General features: G+C 54.4%; 1 protein-coding gene across 4 annotated transcripts in view; it reads left to right on the forward strand.

The window, feature by feature from the left end:
* The window catches only part of L2HGDH (L-2-hydroxyglutarate dehydrogenase), a 47,320-nt gene that overhangs the window by 1,897 nt on the left and 20,925 nt on the right, over positions 1-24,498 (forward strand). Inside the window, exons 2-3 of one of the 4 annotated variants that reach the window (XM_048852453.2) lie at positions 3,871-3,986; positions 7,491-7,642. The exons of 1 other annotated variant lie outside the window; for it this stretch is intronic. In XM_048852453.2, coding sequence (XP_048708410.2) covers positions 3,871-3,986; positions 7,491-7,642 — 268 coding nt within the window. Of the gene's footprint in view, positions 1-3,870; positions 3,987-7,490; positions 7,643-18,873; positions 19,203-24,498 lie in introns of those variants that run through there. 2 more of the 4 variants (XM_048852455.2, XM_075130021.1) reach the window with 2 other exon arrangements.

A 24,498-nucleotide genomic window follows, 5' to 3' on the forward strand; every position in this document is an offset into this window, starting at 1 on the left:
ACCGTGTCCATAGTCTTCTCCCCAAAATGCGTAAGATAAAGGTACTCATGCTCCACTATGAAAATATCCAGACACCTTCTCAGTTTTTAAGTTCCTTTTCAAATAGTCTTCCCCAGAACTCCCAAGTGCCTACACGTGAACACAGGAAGTGTCTTTGCCTAGGTAGGAAATGGATCCTGTGGTGATGAGCAGCAGTGAGCTTCATAGCATCTGTCATAAATTTAAAGGGAAGGGTAAACCCCTTTAAAATCCCTCCTGGCCAGAGGAAAAATCCTCTCACCTGTAAAGGGTTAAGAAGCTAAAGGTAACCACGCTGGCACCTGACCAAAATGACCAATGAGGAGACAAGATACTTTCAAAAGCTGGGAGGAGGGAGAGAAACAAAGGGTCTGTGTCTGTTGGTATGCTGCTTTGCCGGGGATAGACCAGGAATGGAGTCTTAGAACTTTAGTAAGTAATCTAGCTAGGTATGTGTTAGATTATGATTTCTTTAAATGGCTGAGAAAAGAATTGTGCTGAATAGAATGACTATTCCTGTCTGTGTGTCTTTTTTGTAACTTAAGGTTTTGCCTAGAGGGATTCTCTATGTTTTGAATCTAATTACCCTGTAAGGTATCTACCATCCTGATTTTTCCATAGGTGATTCCTTTATTTCTATTTACTTCTACTTCTATTAAAAGTCGTCTTATAAGAAAATTGAATGCTTTTTCATTGTTCTCAGGTCCAAGGGTTTGGGTCTGTGGTCACCTATGCAAATTTGGTGAGGATTTTTACCAAACGTTTCCCAGGAAGCGGGATGCAAGGGTTGGGAGGATTTTGGGGGGAAAGACGTGTCCAAACTACGTTTCCCAGTAAACCCAGTTGGTGTTTGGTGGTGGCAGTGGATATTCCAAGGACAAAGGATAAAATTAATTTGTACCTTGGGGAAGTTTTAACCTAAGCTGGTAAAAGTAAGCTTAGGAGGTTTTCATGCAGGTCCTCACATCTGTACCCTAGAGTTCAGAGTGGGGGAGGAACCTTGACAGCATTACAGGAGACAGTATTTTTAAATAAAATAAAAATACATTGAACGAAATTATTTTCATCTTGGCTCACCTCAGATACCATTTGTCTTCCTGTTTCTAATGTGGTAGATTCCAAAAGGACATTATTTGCTTATATATTGATTGGCTTTGTCAGTGTCAGCAGGTACGTTTGTAGCTGTGGGGATGGTGTTTATTATTCAATTGATGCTGCAAAGTAAGTACAGAAGCACAAAACCTGTTTGTACGGGTCCTACAAAAATAGTAGCTTTGGTTGGGATTTCTTACAATTTTTTGACAACTGAGTGGATTTTGAAAAGGAAAAGTAGGTACAGTATTTTAGAATGAGGTCTATTCCCACCACAGTATCCCCTTTACAGTACATCAGTTTGCTTAAATCACATTATCCTGTGTGCTCCACTTAAGTGCTGATTCATAGATTTCAAGCCAAAAGAGACCATCTTGGTCATCTAGTCTGACCACTTGCATAACATAAGTGAGCTGTGGCTCACGAAAGCTCATGCTCAAATAAATTGGTTAGTCTCTAAGGTGCCACAAGTACTCCTTTTCTTTTTAGGTCACCCAGTAATTCCTGCATCAAGACCGTACCTGTTGGTTTAGCTACAGCATCTCTTCTTGAAAGAAAGCTAATCTTGATTTAAAGAGTTCAGTGTCAGTAAGGGTTTACACTGTAAACTCGAATGGCTCTAAGAACATAAGAACGTCCATACTGGGTCAGACCAGAGGTCCATCTAGCCCAGTATCCTGTCTTCCTACAGTGGCCAATGCCGGGTGGCCCAGAGAGAATTAACAGAACAGGTCATCATCAAATGATCCATTCCCTGTCACCCATTCTCAGCTTCTGGCAAACATAGCCTAAGGACACTATTGCTGCCCATCCTGACTAATAGCCATTGATGGACCTATCCTTCCTACATTTATCTAGGTCTTTTTTGAACCCTGTTATAGTCTTGGCCTTCACAACATCCTCTGGCAAAGAGTTGCACAGGTTGACTGTGCGTTGTGTGAAAAAAATACTTCCTTTTGTTTGTTTTAAACCTGCTGCCTATTAATTTCATTTGGTGACCCCTAGTTCTTGTGTTATGAGAAGGAGTAAATAACACTTCCTTATTTACTTTCTCCACACCAGTCATGATTTTATAGACCTATATCATATCCCCCCCCTTAGTCGTCTCTTTTCCAAGCTGAAAAGTCCCAGTCTTATTAATCTCTCCTCATACGGAAGCCATTCCATACCTCTGATAATTTTTGTTGCCCTTTTCTGAACTTTTTCCAATTCCAATATACCTTTTTTGAGATGGGGCGGCCACATCTGCACACAGTATTCAAGATGTGGGCATACCATGGATTTATATAAAGTCAATATGATATTTTCTGTCATCTTATTTAGCCCTTTCTTAATGATTTCCAACATTCTGTTTGCTTTTTTGACAGCGCTGCACATTTAGTGGATGTTTTCAGAGAGCTATCCACAATGACTCTAAGATCTCTTTCTTGAGTGATAACAGCTAATTTAGACCCTATCATTTTATACGTATAGTTGGGATTATGTTTTCCAATGTGCATCACTTGGCACTTATCAACATTGAAAACTCTAAACAAATATTTGATCAGGACATTTCTTTCCTCTGAAGAATTTACTACTTGTATTGCATATACTTTGTATGTAATTTAAGAAATGGTTATACTGTATTCTGCTGCCTGAGAGAATTATGAGAGCGTTCAGGAGAGTTGTGAGTCAGAGTAGAGTAACCTTGTTAATTGAGTTCATTATGAACATAGTCCTAAAATTATTATTATTTATTATGTGTATTATTGTAGAGCCTTGGGGCCCTAGTACATGTTTAGGGCTCCTTTGAGCAAGGCACTGTACAAACACCAAACAAAAAGACAGTGTCCTGAAAATCTTACAATCTTTAGTATAAGATGAGACCACAGGTGAGTACACACAGATGGGGGGGGTACAAAGAAACAATATTAAATTCAGATGACAATATTAAATTCAGATGGTCTCAGAATTGGATCAAGATCTGTGGTGTGGCTTCATCTGTGAGTCTGCTCTACAGTTCCTGCCTGGCTAAATGGTAGCTATTTCATGAACCGAGAATCTGGATGTCCTAAATGCTCATGAAGAATGACTTGACACTGTCAAGTTGGAGCCTTGGACTTGCTGATTCCAGGTCACTGAAGGGAAAATTGCATCTATCAAAATAGGGAGGAGCAAACAGTTTGACAGTCTGCTGTACTCTTAATTATTAGTTATTGTGCTAGTACTCAAAATGTGCTCGGTGCTTTTCCACCTACAGGCCCTGTCCTGGAGAACATAAAATCTAAAACACTAAGACAGATGAAGCTTGGACAAAATGAGACAAGTATTGTGATCAGGGTGAATATAGACATATGCCTTGTTAGTTACAGATGTTTATTCTTTTCTTTTTTTTTACACTGAACTATACATTTTCTCTGCGTATTCTGTTACCCTTTAACTCCCTACTCTTCCTCACACAGCAATTTCCAGCTTCACTTCCAGGTGGGTTTTTTTGTTTTGTTTTGTTTTTTTTTTTAAAACACACCCCTCTTTCCTCCTAACCTTCCGCACCTTTCCTCGGCATAAACGAGCTGAGGTAAATCAAAGGTAAATCAGCGGATGACTTAGTCAGTTGGCTTCTTGGATGCATTTCAGAAGAAGTGGGTCTTCAAGAAGACATTTGTAAAGGGGTCCAACGTTCATTTGCTAAAATGAAGCTTCTTTCCATGTAAATGTGAAGCATGTAGCTAGCGAGCATTTACAACATGACCCCCCGCCCCTTTTTTTTTTTTTAAATAGCACTTTTGACGTGGTGGTTGTTGGCGGTGGAATTGTGGGGCTTGCGTCTGCCAGAGAGCTCGTTCTGCGACACCCATCACTCACGTTCAGTGTACTGGAAAAGGAGAAGGAGTTAGGTATGATATCCATGTTATCCATGATATCTGCTGGATCAGAGAGTGACAAAGAAGTTTGCATTTTCTTCCCTTGCTTATTTCTGGTTTCCTGGTGTCAGTCTGTAAGATATTTTAATTAAAAACACATACACACTAAAATAGCAATTTTTAGGGTATTGAATTGAGAAAAAATTAACAAAAAAAGTGGGAGACTCTCTTTTTTAATGAGAGGGAAACAGTATCTATCTGCCCATCTATCTGAAATGAATGAAGGGTTCCCCTTTGGAATAATTTCACAATGCAGTCCTGTCAAGGGACTATGCAAATATAGGGAGGAAGAGCATAATAGTTCCCTTGGATGAGTCTTTGGCCTTGTCTTGACTGGGGATTTGCCCCAGCTAGTCAGAAGAACATAAGAATGACTATGCTGGGTCAGACAAATGGTCCATCTATCCCAGTATCCTGTCTTCCGAGAGTGGCCAGTGCCAGATGATTCAGAGAGAAGGAACAGAACAGGGCAATTCTGAGTGATACATCCCTTGTCATCCAGTCTCTGCTTGCAGCAGTTAGAGATTTAGGGATATTTGAGCATCCCTGACCGTCTTCGCTTATAGCCATTGATGAACCTGTTCTCCATGAACTTAACTAATTCTTTTTTTAACCCAGTTATACTTTTGGCCTTCACAACATACCCTGGCAATGAGTTCCATGGGTTGTCTGTGTGTTGTGTGAAGAAATACATCCTTTTGTTTGTTTTAAACCTGCTGCCTAGTTCTTGTGTTATGTGCAGGGGTAAATGACATCAGTGCAGCTGAATCGATGCAAAAGGTAAAGTTGCTGTTTGTATCTGTGGAGCCTACCCCTGTGATGTACCACCGTAACTGGAAAATCATAAGTCTAGGAAGGCCTATGGCTAGGTCTGCAGGTTTGTCACGGTGGGAAAAATGTCATGGATACCATGATTTCCCTGTTTGTCCGTGACTTGTGTTTGTGATTTTAATAAAGTCACCCTGCAGTGGCAGCTTCTGTGGCCCCTGTCCCACAGGGTAGGGCCCAGGAATTTTGACCTGGTGTATTGGGTCGCAGCACCACTCAGGTTTGGCCCAGCTGCCCTGCCATCACGATGGGGGGCCAGCCAGGCCAAATTTGGGTGAGTGGCGTTGCAACTTGGCATACTGTGTTGTTGTACCACTCGGGTCCCTCCGTCCCACGGGTGAATGCAGGACAGGCTCACTCTCAGCCTCCTTCCCCTGCCTGGGACCCCTCTCTTAGTCATGGCATTTTTAATAAAAAATCATGGGAAATGATTTTTGATTAAAAGAAATGCTACGACAAATGTACAGCCATACCTATGGCACCTCCTCAAACAGCTGGGAGTGATAACTCTTTAGTAATTTTCACCAATTTCTTGGCTCTTAACATAGGTGGTCCATGCAGTAGTCTCACTTTGAAAGTCAAGAGCTAAAATAATTATTCCAGTGACTACTTGCAGGGTTTGGTTAGTGCTGCCAATGGGACTTGTGCCTGTTTACACCACAGCTGGTAAAAAAGGACACTTGGAACCTTGAGACACGCCAGGGCCTGTTTTCTATCCAGACTTTGAAACAAGAAAGACTAAGCACCCTTGTTTTGCTGATTGTTCTTCAGCTAAGTAAGAAGAACTTGCAAATACAGCTGCATTGCTAATGATCAAACCCCCAAACACGTAGCATAGGGCCTGAGGACTCCAAAGAGAGTAAATCAAACTGCTGACTTAGAATAGTGTGACCTAATGTGTGTGGATAATGCTGAAACAGCTGAATGCCTTAAATAGACACGTCAGCTGGGTCATTGTTGCTATATAGGCAATTTAGATATTAAAGGATTTAATGCCCTTGTCTTAGCCTCCTCTCTTAAGACTCATGGTATCAGTTGTGTGGGTAAGTGAATGGGCATAAGATATGGACACCAACATTTTAAGGGGGAGATTATATAACCTTTTTTGAATAAGAAATTAAATTTGATCAGTAAAAGTACTCTTGGAACCTGCCTCTCTCTCTCCTCCATTTCATTTCCAAAGAGAGAGAAAGTAACACTCAGGCCTAGCTCATAAATGCTTGAAAGCCTTTTGCAGAGACAAGCAGGGCTGCCAGTATGTGAGATATTCAGGATCATACTGATAGTGGAGTACAGTGAGGCTTTATAGGATCATTTCATTTTAAGAATTAGTGTTAACATTTATCAGATTTCAGAGTAGCAGCCACTGAATGCATCTGATGAAGTGAGCTGTAGCTCACGAAAGCTTATGCTCAAATAAATTTGTTAGTCTCTAAGGTGCCACAAGTTCTCCTTTTCTTTTTGTTAACATTTAGAAAGTCTGGACTAATGTGTACACAATTGGGGTTTGTAAGGGGGTTGCACCCATCTCTTGTGAGCGCCCCCTGGTTCAGTGTATGAGTGCCTGCAGTTTTCTCAGTTTCTTGGCTCACAGTGCCCCCTATCCACCTCTGCACTTGTCAGGAGGGTCTTTGGTGACTCAGCCCTTCAGCCAAGTCACCCACAATCTATGTGCAAACAAACACAACAAACCCCTTTTGCAGTACACTGTCCAACCGGGTGTGTCTCAAAGCCCTCAGTAATGTCCTGTAGGCTCTGCTGGACTGTGAAAGGACAGAGTCCAGGGAGGGCTATCACGGTACCCCTCCGTTGGCAATGTCTCTGTAGCCCTCCCCAGGCTCCAGTCTTCAGTCTGACCAACAGGGCCTATCTCAGTACCCTAGCTGGTCAGCTTATGTGTGAAGGTTCCTACTCTGGGATGGCACTGCACCCCCAGGGCTTCCTCGCTTGAGGCTCTTCACCTGCCCTTTAGTCCTCTGAGCACGACTGTCCAGCTGGCTCAGTCTCAGTTCAGCTCCCTTCCAGGGAGTAACAGTTCCACGTACAGTCCCTTCCCTGGGCCTGTCTACAACCACTTCCTCACTGGCTGCTGTGGGAGTGGGGGACCCGAGCCCACCCACTACTCTAGGTCCCAGCCATGGATCTTCTAAGTAGCAGCTACGTGCCATGTCTCTAACTAACTGCAATTCCTTGGGCCATTTCCCTGTAGTCCATCTTAATTGAGTCTTGATAGCCGGCCAGAAGCTGTTCCCTGGTTCCCTGCCAGCAACTACCTGCCTTAGCCATTGTAGCCCCTTCAGCCAGCCAGGAGCACCTCTTCTTGCTCCCCTGGACCCTGCAAGCAGACTCATCTGTCCAGCCCTTTCAGCTCCTTTTTATATGAGCCTGCTGGGCCCTGATTGACTGCTCCCTGCAGCCCCTCTCATTGACTGTGTCCTACACAGCCATCTAAACAGCTTGGAGGAGAATAAAGAGAGGAATCTCCTGGAGTGGTATGTTACTGCATTCAGATATTTATTACTGTAGAATCTAACTAGGGCACAGGCTTAAATTGATCATTTTTCTGATGACTGAAAGAATGAAGGTAGTGTATAAATCTAAGATATGTGGAGCATGTATTTTAATAGCATAACTTCTCTCTTTATTTAGCCTGCCACCAGAGTGGACATAACAGTGGTGTTATTCATAGTGGAATTTACTACACACCTGGATCTCTGAAAGCTAAATTGTGCGTGCAGGGTGCAGCCCTATGCTATGAGTACTGTGACCGAAAGGGAATTCCATACAAACAGTGTGGCAAGGTACAGTAGCTGCTGCATCTTCTCTCTCTCTCTGACTTTGGAAACTGTGACTATCTGATGTATACAGCGTAACAGTACCACACACGCTGTTGTGGTAATTTCACCAAGGGAATATTCTGGGGTGAACATAAGTGTACACGGCCATGGTTAAATCCTGCAGGATGAGCGTGCCCTTGCCATCTTTTTGCAGGAATTCAGATTAATTCCTCCCTTGGGCCCATACACTGCAAGGGAATGATCTACTGAGGTGAGGTGACAATGTCTGTAGTTTAGACTCCGTATTAGGACACCCCACTGGGTCTCTTTCTTCCTTCCCTTCCACATACGTCTCAAACTCTCTTGCTGCTGGGTTAAGTTAAACGTTATTTTTAAAAGCGTCCCAACAGGATTTAAAACCACATTCCCCTGCCTCCTTCACACTCTAAGCTTTGGCGTTATGGCACTGATTGCAAATGTCTTCCATGGAGGGCCAGTGAAATTGTTTCTAAACACCTCTTTTTCACGCTTCCTTTAAGCGTGGCAGTGGTCTCTGAGGCTGTGTCTACACTACAGACCTTACAGTGGCGCAGCTGCGTCACTCTGTGTCACACCCATGTCGTCGCTCTATGCCGAAGGGAGAGAGCTCTCCCACCGGCATAATATAACCGCCCCCAATGAGCGGCAGAAGCTATGCCATCGGGAGAGTGTCTCCCATCGACATAGCACTGTCCACGCCGGCACTTTTGTCAGCGAAACTTACGTCGGTCAGGGATTGTTGTTTTTCACACCTCTGATCGACAAAAGTTTTACTGACAAAAGTGCTGGTGTTGACAAAGCCTGAGTATTGGTACAGTAATTCCTCACTTAACACTGGCCTGGTTAATGTTGTTTGGTTGTTATGTCCATGTTCTCGACTAGATCAGCCTTGTTTAGAGGTGCGCAATGCTCCCTTCTAACATTGTTTGGCAGCCGCCTGCTTGGTCCACTGCTTGTAGGAAGAGCAGCCCGTCGGAGCGAGCTGGTGGGGGCTTGGAACCAGGGAGGGCCGGCAGCCCCCCATCAGCTCCACTAAGATTCCTGTGCAGCAGCCACCCAGCAGGCTATGAATTGCTGGGCAGTTCAGCTGTCCCTCCCCCACTGCCGTGTGCTGCTCCTGCCCTCTGCCTTGGAGCTGCTCCTGGGAGCCTCCTGCTTGCTGTGCAGGGGCAGGGGGGAAGAGGGGTGCTAATGTCAGGGTGTCCTCCTCCCCCTGCTCCTGTACCCCATCTCCACAGAGTGCGGTGGGGGGGGGACACGACAGGGCTCTGGATGCAGGGAGCTTGCTGGCAGCAGCTGCTGTCTCAACTTGCTGATCAACTTAAAAAGGCAGTGTACTTAGAGTGGGGTCAGTGTACTTAAAGGGGCAATACTCGTGTGTGTCTCTCTCTCACACACACAAACACACGTGCACCCCCTGGCACTTTAGAAAGTGGAGGGAGTGATGCGCTCCCGTTGGATAGCGTGGGTTCATCATCACGTTCAGTTTCCGCAGGGAATGTTTGCGGCCACTGCCATGCATCTGTTGTGTGTCCTCCCTCCATTTGTGCTGCCTTGTAGAGTGTGAGGCTACATTAACAACGTGTTAACCCTTGAGGGCTCAGCCGAGTGCTGGTTCATCATTTAGCAGTAAGGTATTCCCTGGGAAGTGTCCCACCCTCTTCCACCCTCTGACTCCACCACCTCAACCAAGCTTCACAATCATCACTGCTGTGTACAGTATTAAATTGTTCGTTTAAAACTTATTCTGTGTGTGTGTGTGTGTGTGTATATAGTGACAAAATTCCTGCTCTACCTTGGCTGGTCTTGCGCTTATTGGCAGATTTGCTCACCTTGGAGCTTCACGGCAGCCCTCAGCTTGGCCGTTTTTCTGAACCCACAGTCCAGGTCGACGACTCCTGTGTCTGACCAAGAGTTGGGAGGATTTGGGGGGAACCCGGGCCCACCCTCTGCTCCGGGTTCCAGCCCAGGGCCCTGTGGAATGTTGTCTAGAGCACCTCCTGGCACAGCTGTGTGACAGCTACAACTCCCTGGGCTACTTCCCCACGGCCTCCTCCCAACCCCTTCTTTATCCTCCCCATAGGACCTTCCTCCTGGTGTCTGATAATGCTTGTACATCTCAGTCCTCCAAGTCCGCGTTCTCACTCTCTGCTCCTTGTGCCTCTTCCTCCCAGCTCCTCACACGCACACCACAAACTGAAGTGAGCTCCTTTTTAAAATCCAGGTGCCCTGATTAGCCTGCCTTAATTGATTCTAGCAGCTTCTTGAGTGGCTGCAGGTGTTCTAATCAGCCTGCCTTAATTGTCTCCAGAAGGTTCCTGATTGTTCTGGAGCCTTCCCTGTTGGGAAACGGGACGTCCTTTGCTTGCTCCTCAGCTATTTGCTTTCTATTCTTCCCTAAAGCCCCCTGGCCCGGATTTTTCTTACTTTTTGCACCTGCCTTAGTCCCCCCCCGACCGGGCCAGACGCTTTTTTTTTTTTTTTTAATTCTTTGGTTTTTTTTCCCCATCTACGTGCTTCGGCCCTTAGTTCGCCAGCACCCGCCCCCCCCACGCCTGCTTTCGGGCGCAGCTATTTGCCTCAGCTGAGCCCCCGGAGGAGGGGGGGGAAGATTGCCGATTTTGCTGTCCGGAGGGGGGAGTGGAAACCCCCAGACCCAGCCGTTTTGCCAGCAGCTCGGACTTTACAACATTCTTAGCATGCCGGAAGCCTTGGAACACAACCAACACAGCCGGAGAAGAAGATTTCAGCAGACAGGAGAAATAATCCAGGAGAGCTATAAATCATCGTGAAGGGGGCCGTAAGACTGAGTAATTTTCTGAATTATACTCTCGTGGGGGGGAGTTTGACTGTGGTTACTTGCGTTTGTGGCGGCACAGGGGGTGTGGCGTGGAGACCCCCACCCCCGATCCATCGGTGCCCCTACCCCCCCATCGTTATTACAACTGTCACGGCCCCCCCGCCGTCTGTCCCTGCTGGCAATCTGCCATCTCTCTTCGGATCCAGCTGTTCGCTTTGAACTTTGCCTTCCGGACTGGACATAACAGCCGACCAACCGAGACTCTTTGGACAAACGTGTGTGGGTCTGCACCCCCCCCCCCGGATTGCTTATCCCACAGCTTGCCCCTATTACCGGACCCCGATTTTGTTTCTTCCCCCCCTCCCAGTCCAACCCCCTCGGCATTCTCCCCCCTCCCCGCCTGCAGCCTAGCGGGGAGGAGTGGTTTTTTTCCTGTCCCCCCCCCCCCCCTTCTCCTTCCGGTGTCTCCCTGTCTCTCCCTGCTCACAATGGCGGGGAACGAGAGGGGCAAGACTGCGTCAACAAAATTAGTTGTCCCACCACCACCCCTGCCCGACCCCCAAGGTCCCCCCCCACCATTATTGTCAAGATACTTGCCACCCCCCCTGCTGGGGCACCGGTAGCAGGAGGCACCAGGGTGATTGCTGCTGCTGCTGCACCCACCGCCCACCCAGATTCTAGGAAACCCCCCCGGTTAGCCGGAAGGGCCAGGGCGGGTGGAAAGGAAAGGGCCCCGCTAAAACCACTAAGCCCTCCATGGCAGGGGCTGCCCCCACCGCTGTGGCCTCGTCATGAACCTTGGCGCCCCTCCCTGCGTTTCCCTCCACCAGCTCTGCGATTGTCCCTCCCCCGGCCCCCAGGACGTATGCCCGGGCGGCAGCGGGCTCCCCCCTGCCTGCCACCTCGTCATCTCGCCCCCCCCCCGCCTCCGCCACCATCACCAGCGGCCGGGACCCTTTCCCCGCCTTGACCAGGAAGCACGGCGTCCGTTGCCTCCTGGTGCCCGCCTCACCCCACGTGGAGACATACGTGCAGGCGTTGGCGAAGGTGGTAGGACCCACGGCTATTGTGGCGGCCTCCAAGATGTATGGGAAGGTCGTTTTTTTCTTAGCCTCGGAGGATGCCGCCCAGGAGGCGGTAGAGAGGGGCCTGACGGTGGGGGGGGTGTTTGTCCCCCTAGAACCGTTAGAAGACCTGGGCGTTCGCCTCGTCCTTACCTCCGTTCCTCCCTTCTTACCCAATGCTGCCCTGTTACCCGCTCTTTCCACCCTGGGGAAACTTGTTTCTGTCATCAGCCCTCTGCCGTTGGGCTGCAAGGACCCCAACCTCCGTCACATTTTTTCGTTCCGCCGGCAAGTGCAGCTTCTACTGCCGGCAGGGGCGCGTGACGAAGAGGCGCTCGAGGGGTCTTTTCTAGTCCCCTACCAGGGAGCCCGCTATCGGGTCTTTTACTCTACCGGAGAGGCCCGGTGCTACCTCTGCCGTTCAGTAGGGCATGTCCGCAGAGACTGCCCTTTAGCCCGGGGGGAGGGGCATCCGAAACCCCCGAGACCCGGCAGGACATCGGCCCCGTCGCTGCCGACGCCCCTGGCTGCCCGGCACCTGAAACCAACCCTCCTCCTACTCGACCCATCGCTGTTCCCGTCCGGGCCCAAGAGATACCTTCCCTACAACGCCCGGGCGAGCAAGGGGGTTCCACCCTTGCTAGTACCAATCCAACAGAGCCCATGGAGGAGGGTGTGGCAAGGATATTACCGGGTATAGGAGAGGGCCCGCCCCAAGGAGAAACCCCCGCCCCTCATGTTGCCTCACCGCTACCTCCCCGAACCCCTGAACCATCGCCTCCGCCTCCCGACACGACCCCTGCTAACCAACCCCCAGATGACGCTATGGAGGGCTGGACCCTAGTCCAGGGGAAGCGAGGCAAGCGGAAGGCTCGAGCTCCACTGCATCCATCCGACGCGGAAGCCCCCCGGAAGACCAGGAAAGGAGGCACTGCTATCAAGCCTCCCGCCACGGCCACGAGTGAGATCCATCCGCTGGTGTCGGGAGGGGAAGACGGACTGGCATTGGAGGGCAGAATCCCCCCCTCCACGGGAGACCCTCCCCTCCGAGACTTCTGAGGACGCCCCTTCTGCCTGGATACCACCCGAACCCCCCGCGAACCCCGAGGCGATCGTTGAGGCGGGCCCTAGAGGAGAGGCCCCCGGGGTGGCAGGAGCCGGCCTCTCCCCCGTGTACGCGGAGATTGAGGACCTAGATTTGACCCCGGTCACCCAGGGAGGGGATGATCTGCTGCCGGCTGGCCTCGGCTGGGGTAAGGTTGCCCAGCTCTCCCTTTCCCCATGCTCCCTCCCTCTAATTGCCTTCCTGGGTGAGCACCCTGCAGAAGGTGGTCCACCACCTGATGCCATGGCCGCTAAGACCACCATGGAGCCAGCGCCTAGCATTATTGGGAGCCCCCTCCCTTACCCCTTACCCTTGCCTCTGCTCAGGAGGCACTTTCCTTTTAGCTGCTTGCCTCCTGAACCCCAGAGCCTTGCCCCTGTCCCTGCCCAAGTCCCCTCCTCCTGCAATGCTAATGCCGCCCCTGGGGTTATTTCCTGTCCGCCTTTTGCAGATTCCCCCCAGGGAGCAGTCTTGGCACTTTCTAGCCGCGACCCATTAGGAGTGGCAATTTTTCCCCTGCCATCCCCCTCCACCCCAAGGCGTGAAATGAATTTAATAACCCCAGCCTGTCAGACGCCCCGTCGGTGGTCCGCACCCTGTCTACCCGCCTTAGCGGACCACGAGGCTGTATTAAGAGTCCCACCAGGGAACACCTCGGGAATTGTAACCCCACCCCCCCATGAGCTGCGGCATGCACTACGGAAGTTCCTAGAGCACACCCGTGGCGCCTGCGATAGGGCACAGCTGGCTCTTCAGCTATGGGGGGACTTTGATCAAATCCTCCAAGCCACAAGGGCCCTTATAAAGGAGGGCAGGGGGCAAGGAAGGCGCGGTGCTGCGGCCTACGAGCGAGCCCGCAGCTTCCAACGCGATCTACTCACCCACGGGATGGGTCACGGGTTGCTGTGCAACTCGCCAGGGGCCCTGAACACCCCCACCAACACGAAGCCCCCAGCCCTCCGCATGACGCCTCTTATTATTGCGACCCTGAATACCAGGGGCTGTAGGATGGCTCTCCGCAGGTCCCAGGTGCTCTCTTACCTTCGGGAAGGGAGGTACTCTGTAGTTTTCCTGCAGGAGACCCATACAGACCCGGCCGCCGAGGACAGGTGGCGGCTGGAGTGGGGGGACGGGGTATACTTTAGCCACTTCGCGACCTGGCAAGCTGGAGTGGCGACCCTGTTCTCCCCCAACCTACGGCCTGAGGTGCTAGGGGTCAATGAGGCCGTGCCGGGCCACCTGCTGCACCTTTGAGTCCGTATGGAGGGGCTCGTGGTTAATCTTGTTAATATCTATGCCCCGCAAATGAGCTCCAGGCGGCCACAATTTTATCAGCAGGTGTCCGACTTTCTCGGCACCCTGGATTCGCACGAGTGCCTGGTCCTGGGAGGGGACTTTAACACCACCCTCGAGGAACGGGACCGCTCAGGGGCCGAACCGAGCCCGGCCGCTGCGAATATTCTCCAAGGGATAGTTGAACATCACTCCCTAGTGGACGTCTGGCGTGACCATCACCCAGATGACACCTCCACGTTCACCTTTGTCCGGGTGGAGGCCCATCGGTCACACCACTCTCGGTTGGACCGTATTTACTTATCCTGTTTCCATCTTTCACAGGCCCACTCCTCCGCCATTCGGCCGGCCCCATTCTCCGATCATCATTTAGTCACCGTAACGGTCTCCCTCCGTGCAGAGAGACCGGGGCCGGCCTATTGGCACTTTAATAACAGCCTGTTGGAGGACGAGAGCTTTGTGATGTCCTTCCGGGAGTTTTGGCTGGCCTGGCGAGAGCAGTGACGTGCCTTCCCTCGGTGCGGCGATGGTGGGATCTCGGGAAGGTGCGCGCCAAGCTCTTCTGCTGTGACTACACTCGGGGCACCAGCCGACGGCGAAATGCGGCGATAGAGCAGTTGGAACGGGAGGTCTTAGAGATGGAGAGGCGCCTGGCCGCCGATCCCGAGGACCCGTCCCTCTGCGGAGCGTGCCGGGAGCAGCGGGAGGAGCTCCGGGCCCTCGAGGACCGCGGGCCCGAGGTGCCTTCGTTCGGTCCCGCATCCACCTCCTTCGGGAGATGGACCGCGGCTCCCGCTTCTTCTATGCCCTGGAGAAAACGAGGGGGGCCAAGAAACACGTCACCTGCCTTCTTGCGGAAGACGGCACCCCCCTCACGGATCCGGAGGAGATGTGTGGGAGGGCCCGTGACTTCTACACAAGCCTTTTCTCCCCGGATCCAACCGATCCTGGCGCTTGCGGGGTGCTCTGGGAGGAACTCCCCACGGTCAGCGTGGGCGACCGAGACCGACTAGAGCTGCCTCTCACCCTGGCCGAGTTCTCGGAAGCCCTCCGTCGCATGCCCACCAATAAATCTCCGGGCATGGACGGGCTGACCGTGGAGTTTTACCGCGTGTTCTGGGACATTCTCGGCCCAGACCTAGTCACCGTCTGGGCTGAGTCCTTGCAGAGTGGGGTCCTCCCTCTGTCGTGCAGGCGAGCGGTGCTCGCTTTGCTGCCGAAGAAGGGGGACCTCCGCGATCTACGAAACTGGCGTCCCATCTCACTCCTTAGCACGGATTACAAAATCGTAGCGAAAGCAATCTCACTGCGGCTAGGGTCCGTGATGGCGGACGTGATCCACCCAGACCAGACCTATACTGGTCCGGGTCGCAGCATTTTTGACAACCTCTTTCTAGTCCGAGACCTTTTGGAACTCGGGCGGAGAGATGGTCTATCGTTCGCCCTCCTGTCTCTTGATCAGGAGAAGGCGTTCGATAGAGTAGACCATGGGTACCTCCTGAGCACTCTGCAGGCGTTTGGATTCGGACCTCAGTTTGTGAGTTTTCTCCGGTGCTGTATGCCTCCGCGGAGTGTTTGGTTAGGCTCAACTGGACCCTGACCGAAACAGTCAGTTTCGGGCGAGGAGTGCGGCAGGGGTGCCCCCTCTCGGGCCAGTTGTACACTCTGGCGATGGAGCCTTTCCTCTGTCTTCTCCGCAGGAGGATGACAGGGTTGGTGCTGCGGGAGCCGGAGCTGCGGCTGGTCCTGTCGGCGTACGCCGATGACGTACTCCTCGTGGTCCAGGACCCGGGCGAGTTGGCGCGAGTGGAGGCATGCCAAGCCATCTATTCGGCAGCCTCCTCCGCCCGAGTCAACTGGGTCAAGAGCTCTGGCATGGGGGATTGGCGGCAGGTAAGCTCCCTCCCACCTGCGCTTGAGACCATCCAGTGGAGTGCGGATCCACTGCTCTATCTCGGCGTTTACCTTTCCGCCACTCACACTTCCCCGCCAGAGAACTGGCAAAATTTAGAGGGCGGGGTGATAGAGCGGATCCGGAAATGGACGAGGCTACTCCAATGTCTCTCCCTCCGAGGGAGAGCACTGGTGCTTAACCAACTAGTCCTGTCCACCCTCTGGTACCGGCTCAACACCCTGGCCCCGGCCCCGGGTTTCCTGACCCACCTCCGGAGATTGATTCTAGAGTTCTTTTGGTCAGGAATGCACTGGGCCCCTGTTGGAGTTCTTCATTTACCCCTGAAGGAAGGAGGGCAGGGTCTGAAGTGTCTGTACACTCAGGTCCGCGTTTTCCGCCTCGAGGCCCTGCAGAGGCTCTTTTATAGTGCAAGTAGTTCGGCGTGGAGCATATTGGTGCACGCCTTCCTGCGCCGCTTCCAAGGGCTCCGATACGACCGGCAACTCTTTTATCTTTGTCCGAGAGGTTTTCCGCGAGACCTCTCCGGGCTGCCGGTCTTCTACCAGGACCACCTCCGGACCTGGAAACTGTTTCTAACGACCAGGTCCGTGGCGGCCACAGTGGGAGCAGATCTCCTCACGGAGCCCCTGCTACACAACCCCCAGCTCCATGTGCAGGTGGCGGAGTCCCGCTTGGTGCGCCAGAGGTTGGTCCTGGCGGAAGTCACGAGGGTCGGAGACCTCCTGGACTACGACCGGAGAGACTGGCTGGATCCCCTGACGCTCGCTTGGCGCATGGGGCTCTCCAGCCCTCGTATCCCCCGGCACGTACTTCAGGAGGTGAAGGCCGCCTTGACCCCCACTGTTCGGGCTTATGTCAACCGAGCCTTGCGCGAGGGCGCACCCCGCCCATCCTCTACCCCAGGCCCGCCAGACCTTTCCATTGGGCCCCTACCTTGCTGATCCCAACAAACCCCTCACCCTTTCACTGCAAGCCGGCTGCATTCACTGCAAGCCGGTCAGTTTTCAAATCGCACCATGGAATTATTTATACACACTCACGCTTCACACCCTTCACGCCCACACCCTGGTGTCCCGCCCCGATACAAAGTGGCGGGACCTCCTGCTCCCTTGGCCCGTCGGGGACATCAGTTGGCGGCTCCTTCATGGAGCTGTGAGCACGGGCGTGTTTCTGACACGGTTTACCCCCATCCCGGATACTTGCCCTTTTTGTAATGTGAGGGAAACCCTAGCGCACGTATATTTAGAGTGTGCCAGATTGCAGCCCCTTTTCCGGCTCCTCACAAATATTCTGTTGCGCTTTTGGCTTCATTTCTCCCCTCACCTTTTTATCTATACACTCCCCATCCGTGGCCACAAAATCGCGAGACCTCCTGGTTAACCTCCTCGTAGCCTTGGCTAAAACAGCCATTTATAAAATCAGAGAGGGGAGGTTGGCCCATGAAGCGTCCTGCGATTGTAGGGCCTTTTTCCGATCCTCAGTACATTCACGTATCCGGGCGGAGTTCCTCTGGGCGGCGTCCACCGACTCCCTTGATGCCTTCGAGGAGCGGTGGGCGCTGTCCAGGGTTCTCTGCTCGGTGACCCCGTCCGGTTCCCTCTGTCTGACCCTTTGATTGAGGGGAAGAGCGAGAGACGCCAGCCCCATCCGTTGCCGCTGTGGATACCATCATTCCTGTCATCTAGGAGGGGTCCTATAATACATGGGTGTCTACCCCCCCCACCCGTAAACCGCCCACCCCGCAGCCGTGCCCATCTTACCGGGCACTCTCAGGAGAGGGAGGATCGGTGACACTGGGCGCGGCACTAGGTAACTCGAGGGGGTGGAAGACCACGAGTGTCGAGGAAGCCCCCCCGCTCTAGGCCACCAGGTAACTCAGGAGGGTGGAAGACCACGAGTGTCGAGGAAGCCCCCCCGCTTTGGGCCCAGGCTAGCCTGAACACTTCTCCCTCCTGAAAGCTGCTGTGTTATACCTTCTGTTTGCGTTGTTTTGTTTTGTTTCCTTTGGTAATTCTTGTAAGTGTTACAAATAAACTTCTTTTCTGTTTCAGAAAAAAAAAAAAACCTTCCTTGTTACCTTACCCAGGGAAAAGGGACCTACTTAGCCTGCTCTCCTGCTGCTGCCCTCTGGCCTGGGCTTTCCTTGCTTTTTGCCCCTGCTTTCGGCTTCCCACCCGGACTGGGCCAGACGCTCTCCCCCCCTTTCTTTTCTTTTTGTTGTTTTTTTTTCTTTCTCTGCTGTTGCTAGAGTGCTGGCCGGCTGTTAGCCCCCCCGCCGCCCGCCCTCGGATGCAGCTGCCGCTCCAGCTGAACCCCCCCCCCCCCCCCCGAGAGAGGGGGGGCCTGCTGGCCGCTTCCCCAGAGGGGGGGAGTGGAAGGACCCAGCCCCCAGACCCAGCCGCTTGCTGTTTGTCTGTGGACCCGTCTCCGGTCGAGAGGATCCTTATCACCTTGCTCCGGCATTTCTGGAATGTAAAAAAGAGAGCCCGGAACAGACAGAGAAAAAGCCGTCCACCGGAGGAACACCGCCCGGGGAATCTACAAATCGCCATGGAGGAGGCCTAAGACTGAGTAACTTTCAAACTGTGCTCTTGTGTGGGGGGAGGCCTTGACTGTGTCTTAACTGTGTTTGTAGGGACACGGGGTGTGGCACGGAGCTGCCCCCCGATTCATCTGTGTCCTCCCAACCCCCACACTACGATCTTCACCACTGGTCCCTCCACCGTCTTTGCTGGCTGTTTAACATCTGCCTCTGGACTCAGCTGTTCGCCTTGATTCCACTGTGTGGGCCAGAAGCACCAGCCAACCAAACTGGACTCTCTGGACAAGCGTACGGTGTTCATGTGCCCCCCTCCCCGCCCCCCCGAATTGTCCACCCAACAGCTTGTCCCTTTCTACCTGACCCCAACTCCTGTTAAACACCTGCCACCGCCCCCGCTGGGGCATCGGCAATGGAGGGCACCGGGGTGACCTCCGCTGTTGCCATGCCCATCGCCTCCCCAGACTCTAGGGAAACCTCCCCAGCCGGCGGGAAAGGCCAGGGCAAGAAGAAGGGGAAGGGCCCCGCTAAAACAACCAGGCCCTCCATGGCAGGGGCCACCCTCACTGCTGCAGCCCCGCCACTGACCACGGCGTCCTCACCCGCTGCCCTCTCCACCAGCTCTGCGGATGTCCCTCAGCCCCCAGGATGTATGCCTGGGCGGCAGCAGCCCCCCCGCCTGCTGCCTCGTCATCTCTCCCGCCCACCGCCTCTGCCACCATCAATAGTGGCCGGCGCCCTTTCCCACCATGACAAGGAAGCATGGTGTCCAATGCCTCCTGGTGCCTGCCTCGCCCCATGTGGAGACCTACGTGCCGACGTTGGCGAGGTAGGGCCCTCGGCCATTGTGGCGGCCTCCAAAATGTACGGAAAGGTCGTTTTCTTCTTAGCATCGGAGGCTGCCGCCCAGGAAGTGGTGGAGAGGGGCCTGGTGGTAGGGGGGGTGTTTGTACCCCTAGAGCCGGTAGAGGACCTGGGCGTCCGCCTGGTCCTGACTTCTTTCCCTCCTTTTCTCTCCAGTGCTGCCCTGCTACCCGCCCTTTCCACCCTGGGAAAACCTGTTTCTGTTATCAGCCCTCTCCCGTTGGGCTGCAAGGACCCCACCCTCAGTCACATTTTTTCCTTCCGCCCGCAAGTGCAACTTTTACTGCCGGCGGCGGCGCGTGATGGAGTGGTGCTCGAAGGGTCCTTCCTAGTCCCCCACCAGGGGGCCCGTTACCGGGTGTACTTTTCCACAGGGGAAGCCCGGTGCTACCTCTGCCGGGCGTCGGGGCATGTCTGGAAGGACTGCCCCTTAGCCTGGAAAGGAGGGGCACCTGGGATCCCCGAGACCCGGCAGGACATCGGCCCCGTCATTGCCGACGGCCCTGGCCGCCCGGTACCCGAACCCACCCCCTGTCCTCTTCGGACCACCGCTACTCCCGCTCAGGCCCAAGGGGCACCTCCCCTACAACGCCCAGACGAGCGGGACAGCCCCGCCCTCATGGCTGACAATCTAGCGGGGCCTATGGAGGAGGGTGTGGCAGAGATACCACCAGGCATGGGAGAGAGCCTGCCCCAGGGAGAATCCTCCCTCCCTAATGCTGCCCCACCGTTTCCCCCCCACCCCCCCAAGTCCCTGAGCCATCCCCTTTACCCCTTGACATGACCCCTGCTAACCAGCCCCCAGATGCTGCCATGGAGGGCTGGGCCCTAGTCCAGGGGAAGCGAGGTAAGCGGAAGGCTCGAGCTCCGCCTCATCCACCCGAAGCGGAGGCCCCCCAGAAGACCAGGAAGGGGGGCACCGATGCTGAACCTTCCACTTTGCCCACGAGTGTGTCCCATCCACCGGTGTCATCCAGGAAAGACGTGGCAGCACCGGAGGGTAGTGTCTCCCCTCCACGGGAGACCCTCCCCTCCGAGACCCTCGAGGAAGCCCCTTCTGTCCTGACGCTACCCGAAGCCCCAGTGAACCCTGAGGCAACCGTCGTGGTGGGTGCCGGCGGGGAGAACCCCGGGGCGGCGGAAAGTGTCCTCTCTTCCATGTTCGAGGAGATCGAGGCCTTAGATCTGACCCCGGTCGCCCAGAGGGAGGACGACCTTTTGCCAGCAAATCTCGATCTGGGTGACCTCAGTCCACCCCTCTTTTCCCCATGCTCCCTCCCCTTAACTGCTGCTTCCGCTCCCACCTCCGAGGAGCCCCTGGACTCCTCCACCGACCCAGCTGCTGATGGCACCCCGCTGACAACCACCAAGCCTGCTCAGGTGACAGCCGGCGCCACGAGGCCAGAGCACAAGTCGCCGGGGCACCCCCCGTTGGTGCGGAGCAATCGACTTCTTTCCTGGGTGGGGGCCCTACAGAAGATAATCCACCTCCTGATGCTGTGGCCGCTAAATCCACCATAGAGCGCGCACCCAGTGTCACTGAGAGCTCCCTCCCCACCCCCTTAATCCTCGAGTCTGATCGGGAGGCGCCACCATCCAGCTGCTTGCCTCCCGAAACCCAGAACCTCGCCTCAGCCCCTGCCCCTACCCCTATCCAATTTACCTCCTGCAATGTCATTGCCGCCCCCCGGGGCTGTCTCCTTCCCCTTCCCAACTGATGACCCCCAGGGAGCGGCCTTTGTGTTCTCCTGCCCCGACCCATTAGGAGCTGCTATCTTCCCTCCACCGCCCCCTATCGCCCCAGAGCTTGAGGTGGGCCTAGAAGCTCCAGCCCATCAGGCACCCCGTCAGAGATCCGCACCCTGCTTGTCCGTTTTAGTGGACCACGGGGCTGTACCAAGGGCCCCGCCAGGGAACAACCGGGAAACCGTAACCCCACCCCCCCATGAGCTGTGAGGAGAGCTGCGGAAGTTTTTAGAGGATGTCCATGGCTCCCGCAACAAGGTACAACTTGCTCTCCAGCAATGGAGGGACTTTTCTCAAATCCTCCCAGCCACAAGGGCCCTGATGGGGGAAGGTAAAGGGACAGAGAAGCAGGATGCCACGGCCTACTGGCGGGTCTGCATCTTCTGTGAACAATTACTCACCTACGGGATGGGTCACGGACTGCTGCGCGGCCCGCTGGCAGATGCGAGTGTCCCTGCCAGTGAGGATCCCCCCCCGGCCCTCCCCATGACACCTCTCACCATTGCAACGTTAGAACACCCGGGGTTGTAGGATGGCTCTCCGCAGGTCCCAGGTGGTCTCCTTCCTTCGGGAGGGAAGGTACTCTGTGGTTTTCCTGCAGGAGACCCATACGGATTCGACCGCCGAAGACAGTTGGCGGCTGGAGTGGGGGAACAGGGTCTACTTTAGGCATGCCACGGTTCGACAGGCTGGAGTGGCGACCCTGTTCTCCCCTGACCTATGGCCTGAGGTGCTAGGGGTCGCCGAGGCCGTGCCGGGTCGCTTGCTGCATCTCCGGGTCCGTATGGAGAGGCTCGTGGTTAACCTCGTTAACGTCTATGCCCCGACATCTGGCCCAGAGCGGCTGCAATTCTACCAGCAGGCGTCCGCCTTCCTCGGCACCTTAGATTCTCACGAGTGCCTGGTCCTGGGAGGGGATTTTAATACCACCCTCGAGGAGCAGGACCGCTCGGGGACCTAGTAGAGCCCGGACGCCACGGATGCCCTCGAGGAGATAGTTGAACATCACTCCCTAGTGGACATCTGGCACGACCACTACCCGGATGACACTTCCACGTTCACCTTTGTCTGGGTGGAGGCCCATCGGTCGAGCCACTCCCGGTTGGACCGCATTTATTTATCACGATTCCATCTCTCACGAGCCCACTCCTCCAGCATTCGGCTGGCCCCATTTTCTGACCATCATCTATCCACCATGACAGCCTCCCTTTGTGCGGAGAGGCCAGGGCCGGCCTACTGGCATTTTAACAACAGCCTACTGGAGGATGAGGGCTTTGTGACATCCTTCCGGGAATTCTGGCTGGCCTGGCGAGGGCAACGGCGTGCCTTTCCCTTGGCACGGCGATGGTGGGACCTGGGGAAGGTGCATGCCCAGCTTTTCTGCCACAACTACACCTGGGGCACCAGCCGATGGAGAAATGTGGCGATAGAGCAGTTGGAACGGGAGGTCTTAGAGCTGGAGAGGCGTCTGGCCGCCAGCCCCGAGGACCCGCTCCTCTGCGGAGCGTGCTGGGAGAAGTGGGAGGAGCTCCGGGCCCTCGAGGACCATCGGGCCCGGGGCGCCTTTGTTTGATCCCGCATCTGCCTCCTTCGGGAGATGGATTGCTGCTCCCACTTCTTTTATGCCCTGGAGAAAACGAGGGGGGCCAAGAAACACGTCACCTGCCTCCTGGCAGAAGACGGCACTCCCCTCACAGAACCGGTGGAGATGTGCGGGAGGGCCCGAGCCTTCTATGCAAGTCTTTTCTCCCTGGATCCGACCGACCCTGGCACTTGCAGAGTGCTCTGGGAGGAGCTCCCTACGGTCAGCGCAAGCGAGCGACCGAGATCGGCTAGAGTTGCCTCTCACTCTGGCTGAGTTCTCGGAAGCTCTCCGTCATATGCCCACTAATAAGTCTCCAGGCATGGATGGGCTGACCGTGGAGTTCTACTGTGTGTTTTGGGACGTCCTGGGCCAAGTCTCTCTGCAGAGCGGGGTCCTCCTTCTTTCGTGCAGGCCAGCCGTGCTTGCCTTATTGCCGAAGAAGGGGGACCTCCGCGATTTACGAAATTGGCGTCCCGTCTCGCTCCTCAGCACGGACTACAAAATCGTAGCGAAAGCAATCTCGCTGTGGCTAGGGTCTGTGCTGGCGGACGTGATCCACCCAGACCAGACCTACACCGTCCCAGACAGCAGTATCTTTGATAACCTATTTCTGGTTCGGGACCTTTTGGAACTTGGGCGTAGAGACGGTCTGTCGTTCGCCCTCCTGTCCCTAGATCAGGAGAAGGCATTCGATAGGGTGGAACACGGGTACCTCCTGAGCACTCTGCGGGCGTTTGGCTTCAGACCCCAGTTTGTGGGTTTTCTCCGGGCGCTGTACGCCTCTGCAGAGTGTCTGGTTAAGCTCAACTGGACCCTGACCGAACCAGTCAGCTTCGGGCGAGGAGTGTGGCAGGGGTGCCCCCTCTTGGGCCAGCTGTACGCTCTGGCGATTGAGCCATTCCTCTGCCTCCTCCGCAGGAGGTTGACAGGGTTGGTGATGCAGGAGCCAGAGCTGCGGCTGGTCCTGTCAGCGTACGCTGATGACATGCTCCTCGTGGTCCAGGACCCAAGCGACTTGGCGCGGGTGGAGGCTTGCCAGCCCATCTATTTGGCAGCCTCCTCTGCCTGGGTCAACTGGGTCAAGAGCTCTGGCTTGGCGGTAGGGGACTGGCGGCAGGCGAGCTCCCTCCCACCCGCGCTTCAGACCATCCGGTGGAGCGCGGGTTCGCTGCTCTACCTCGGCATTTATCTTTCTGCCACGCATCCCCCTCCGCCGGAGAACTGGGAAAATTTAGAGGGCGGGGTGATAGAGCGGCTGCAGAAATGGACGGGACTACTCCGATGTCTCTCCCTTCGTGGGAGAGCACTGGTGCTTAATCAACTAGTCCTGTCCAAGCTCTGGTACCGGCTCAACACCCTGGTCCCAGCCCCGGGTTTCCTGACCAACCTCCGGACATCGATTCTGGGGTTCTTTTGGTCAGGAATGCACTGGGCCCCTGTTGGGGTTCTTCATCTACCCCTGAAGGAAGGAGGACAGGGCTTGAAGTGTCTGCACACTCAGGTCTGCGTCTTCCGCCTCCAGGCCCTACAGAAGCTCCTTTATGGTGCAGGCAGTTCGGCGTGGAGCATACTGGCGCATGCCATCCTGCGCCGCATCCGAGGGCTCCGATATGACCGGCAGCTTTTTTATCTCTGTCCGGGAGGTCTTCCGCGAGACCTCTCCGGGCTGCCGGTCTTCTACCAGGACCTCCTCCGGACTTGGAAACTGTTTTTAACGACCAGGTCCGTGGCGGCCACCGAGGGGGCAGATCTCCTCGCGGAGCCCCTGCTACACAACCCCCAGCTCCGTGTGCAGGTGGTGGAGTCCCGCTTGGTGCGCCAGAGCTTAATCCTGGCAGAAGTCACGAGAGTCGGAGACCTCCTGGACTACGACCGGGGAGACTGGCTGGATCCCCTGACGCTCGCTCGGCGCACGGGGCTCTCCAGACCT

This window comes from Caretta caretta, chromosome 6 (assembly GCF_965140235.1).
Source record: "Caretta caretta isolate rCarCar2 chromosome 6, rCarCar1.hap1, whole genome shotgun sequence".
In the NCBI taxonomy this organism is placed as follows: Eukaryota; Metazoa; Chordata; order Testudines; family Cheloniidae; genus Caretta; species Caretta caretta.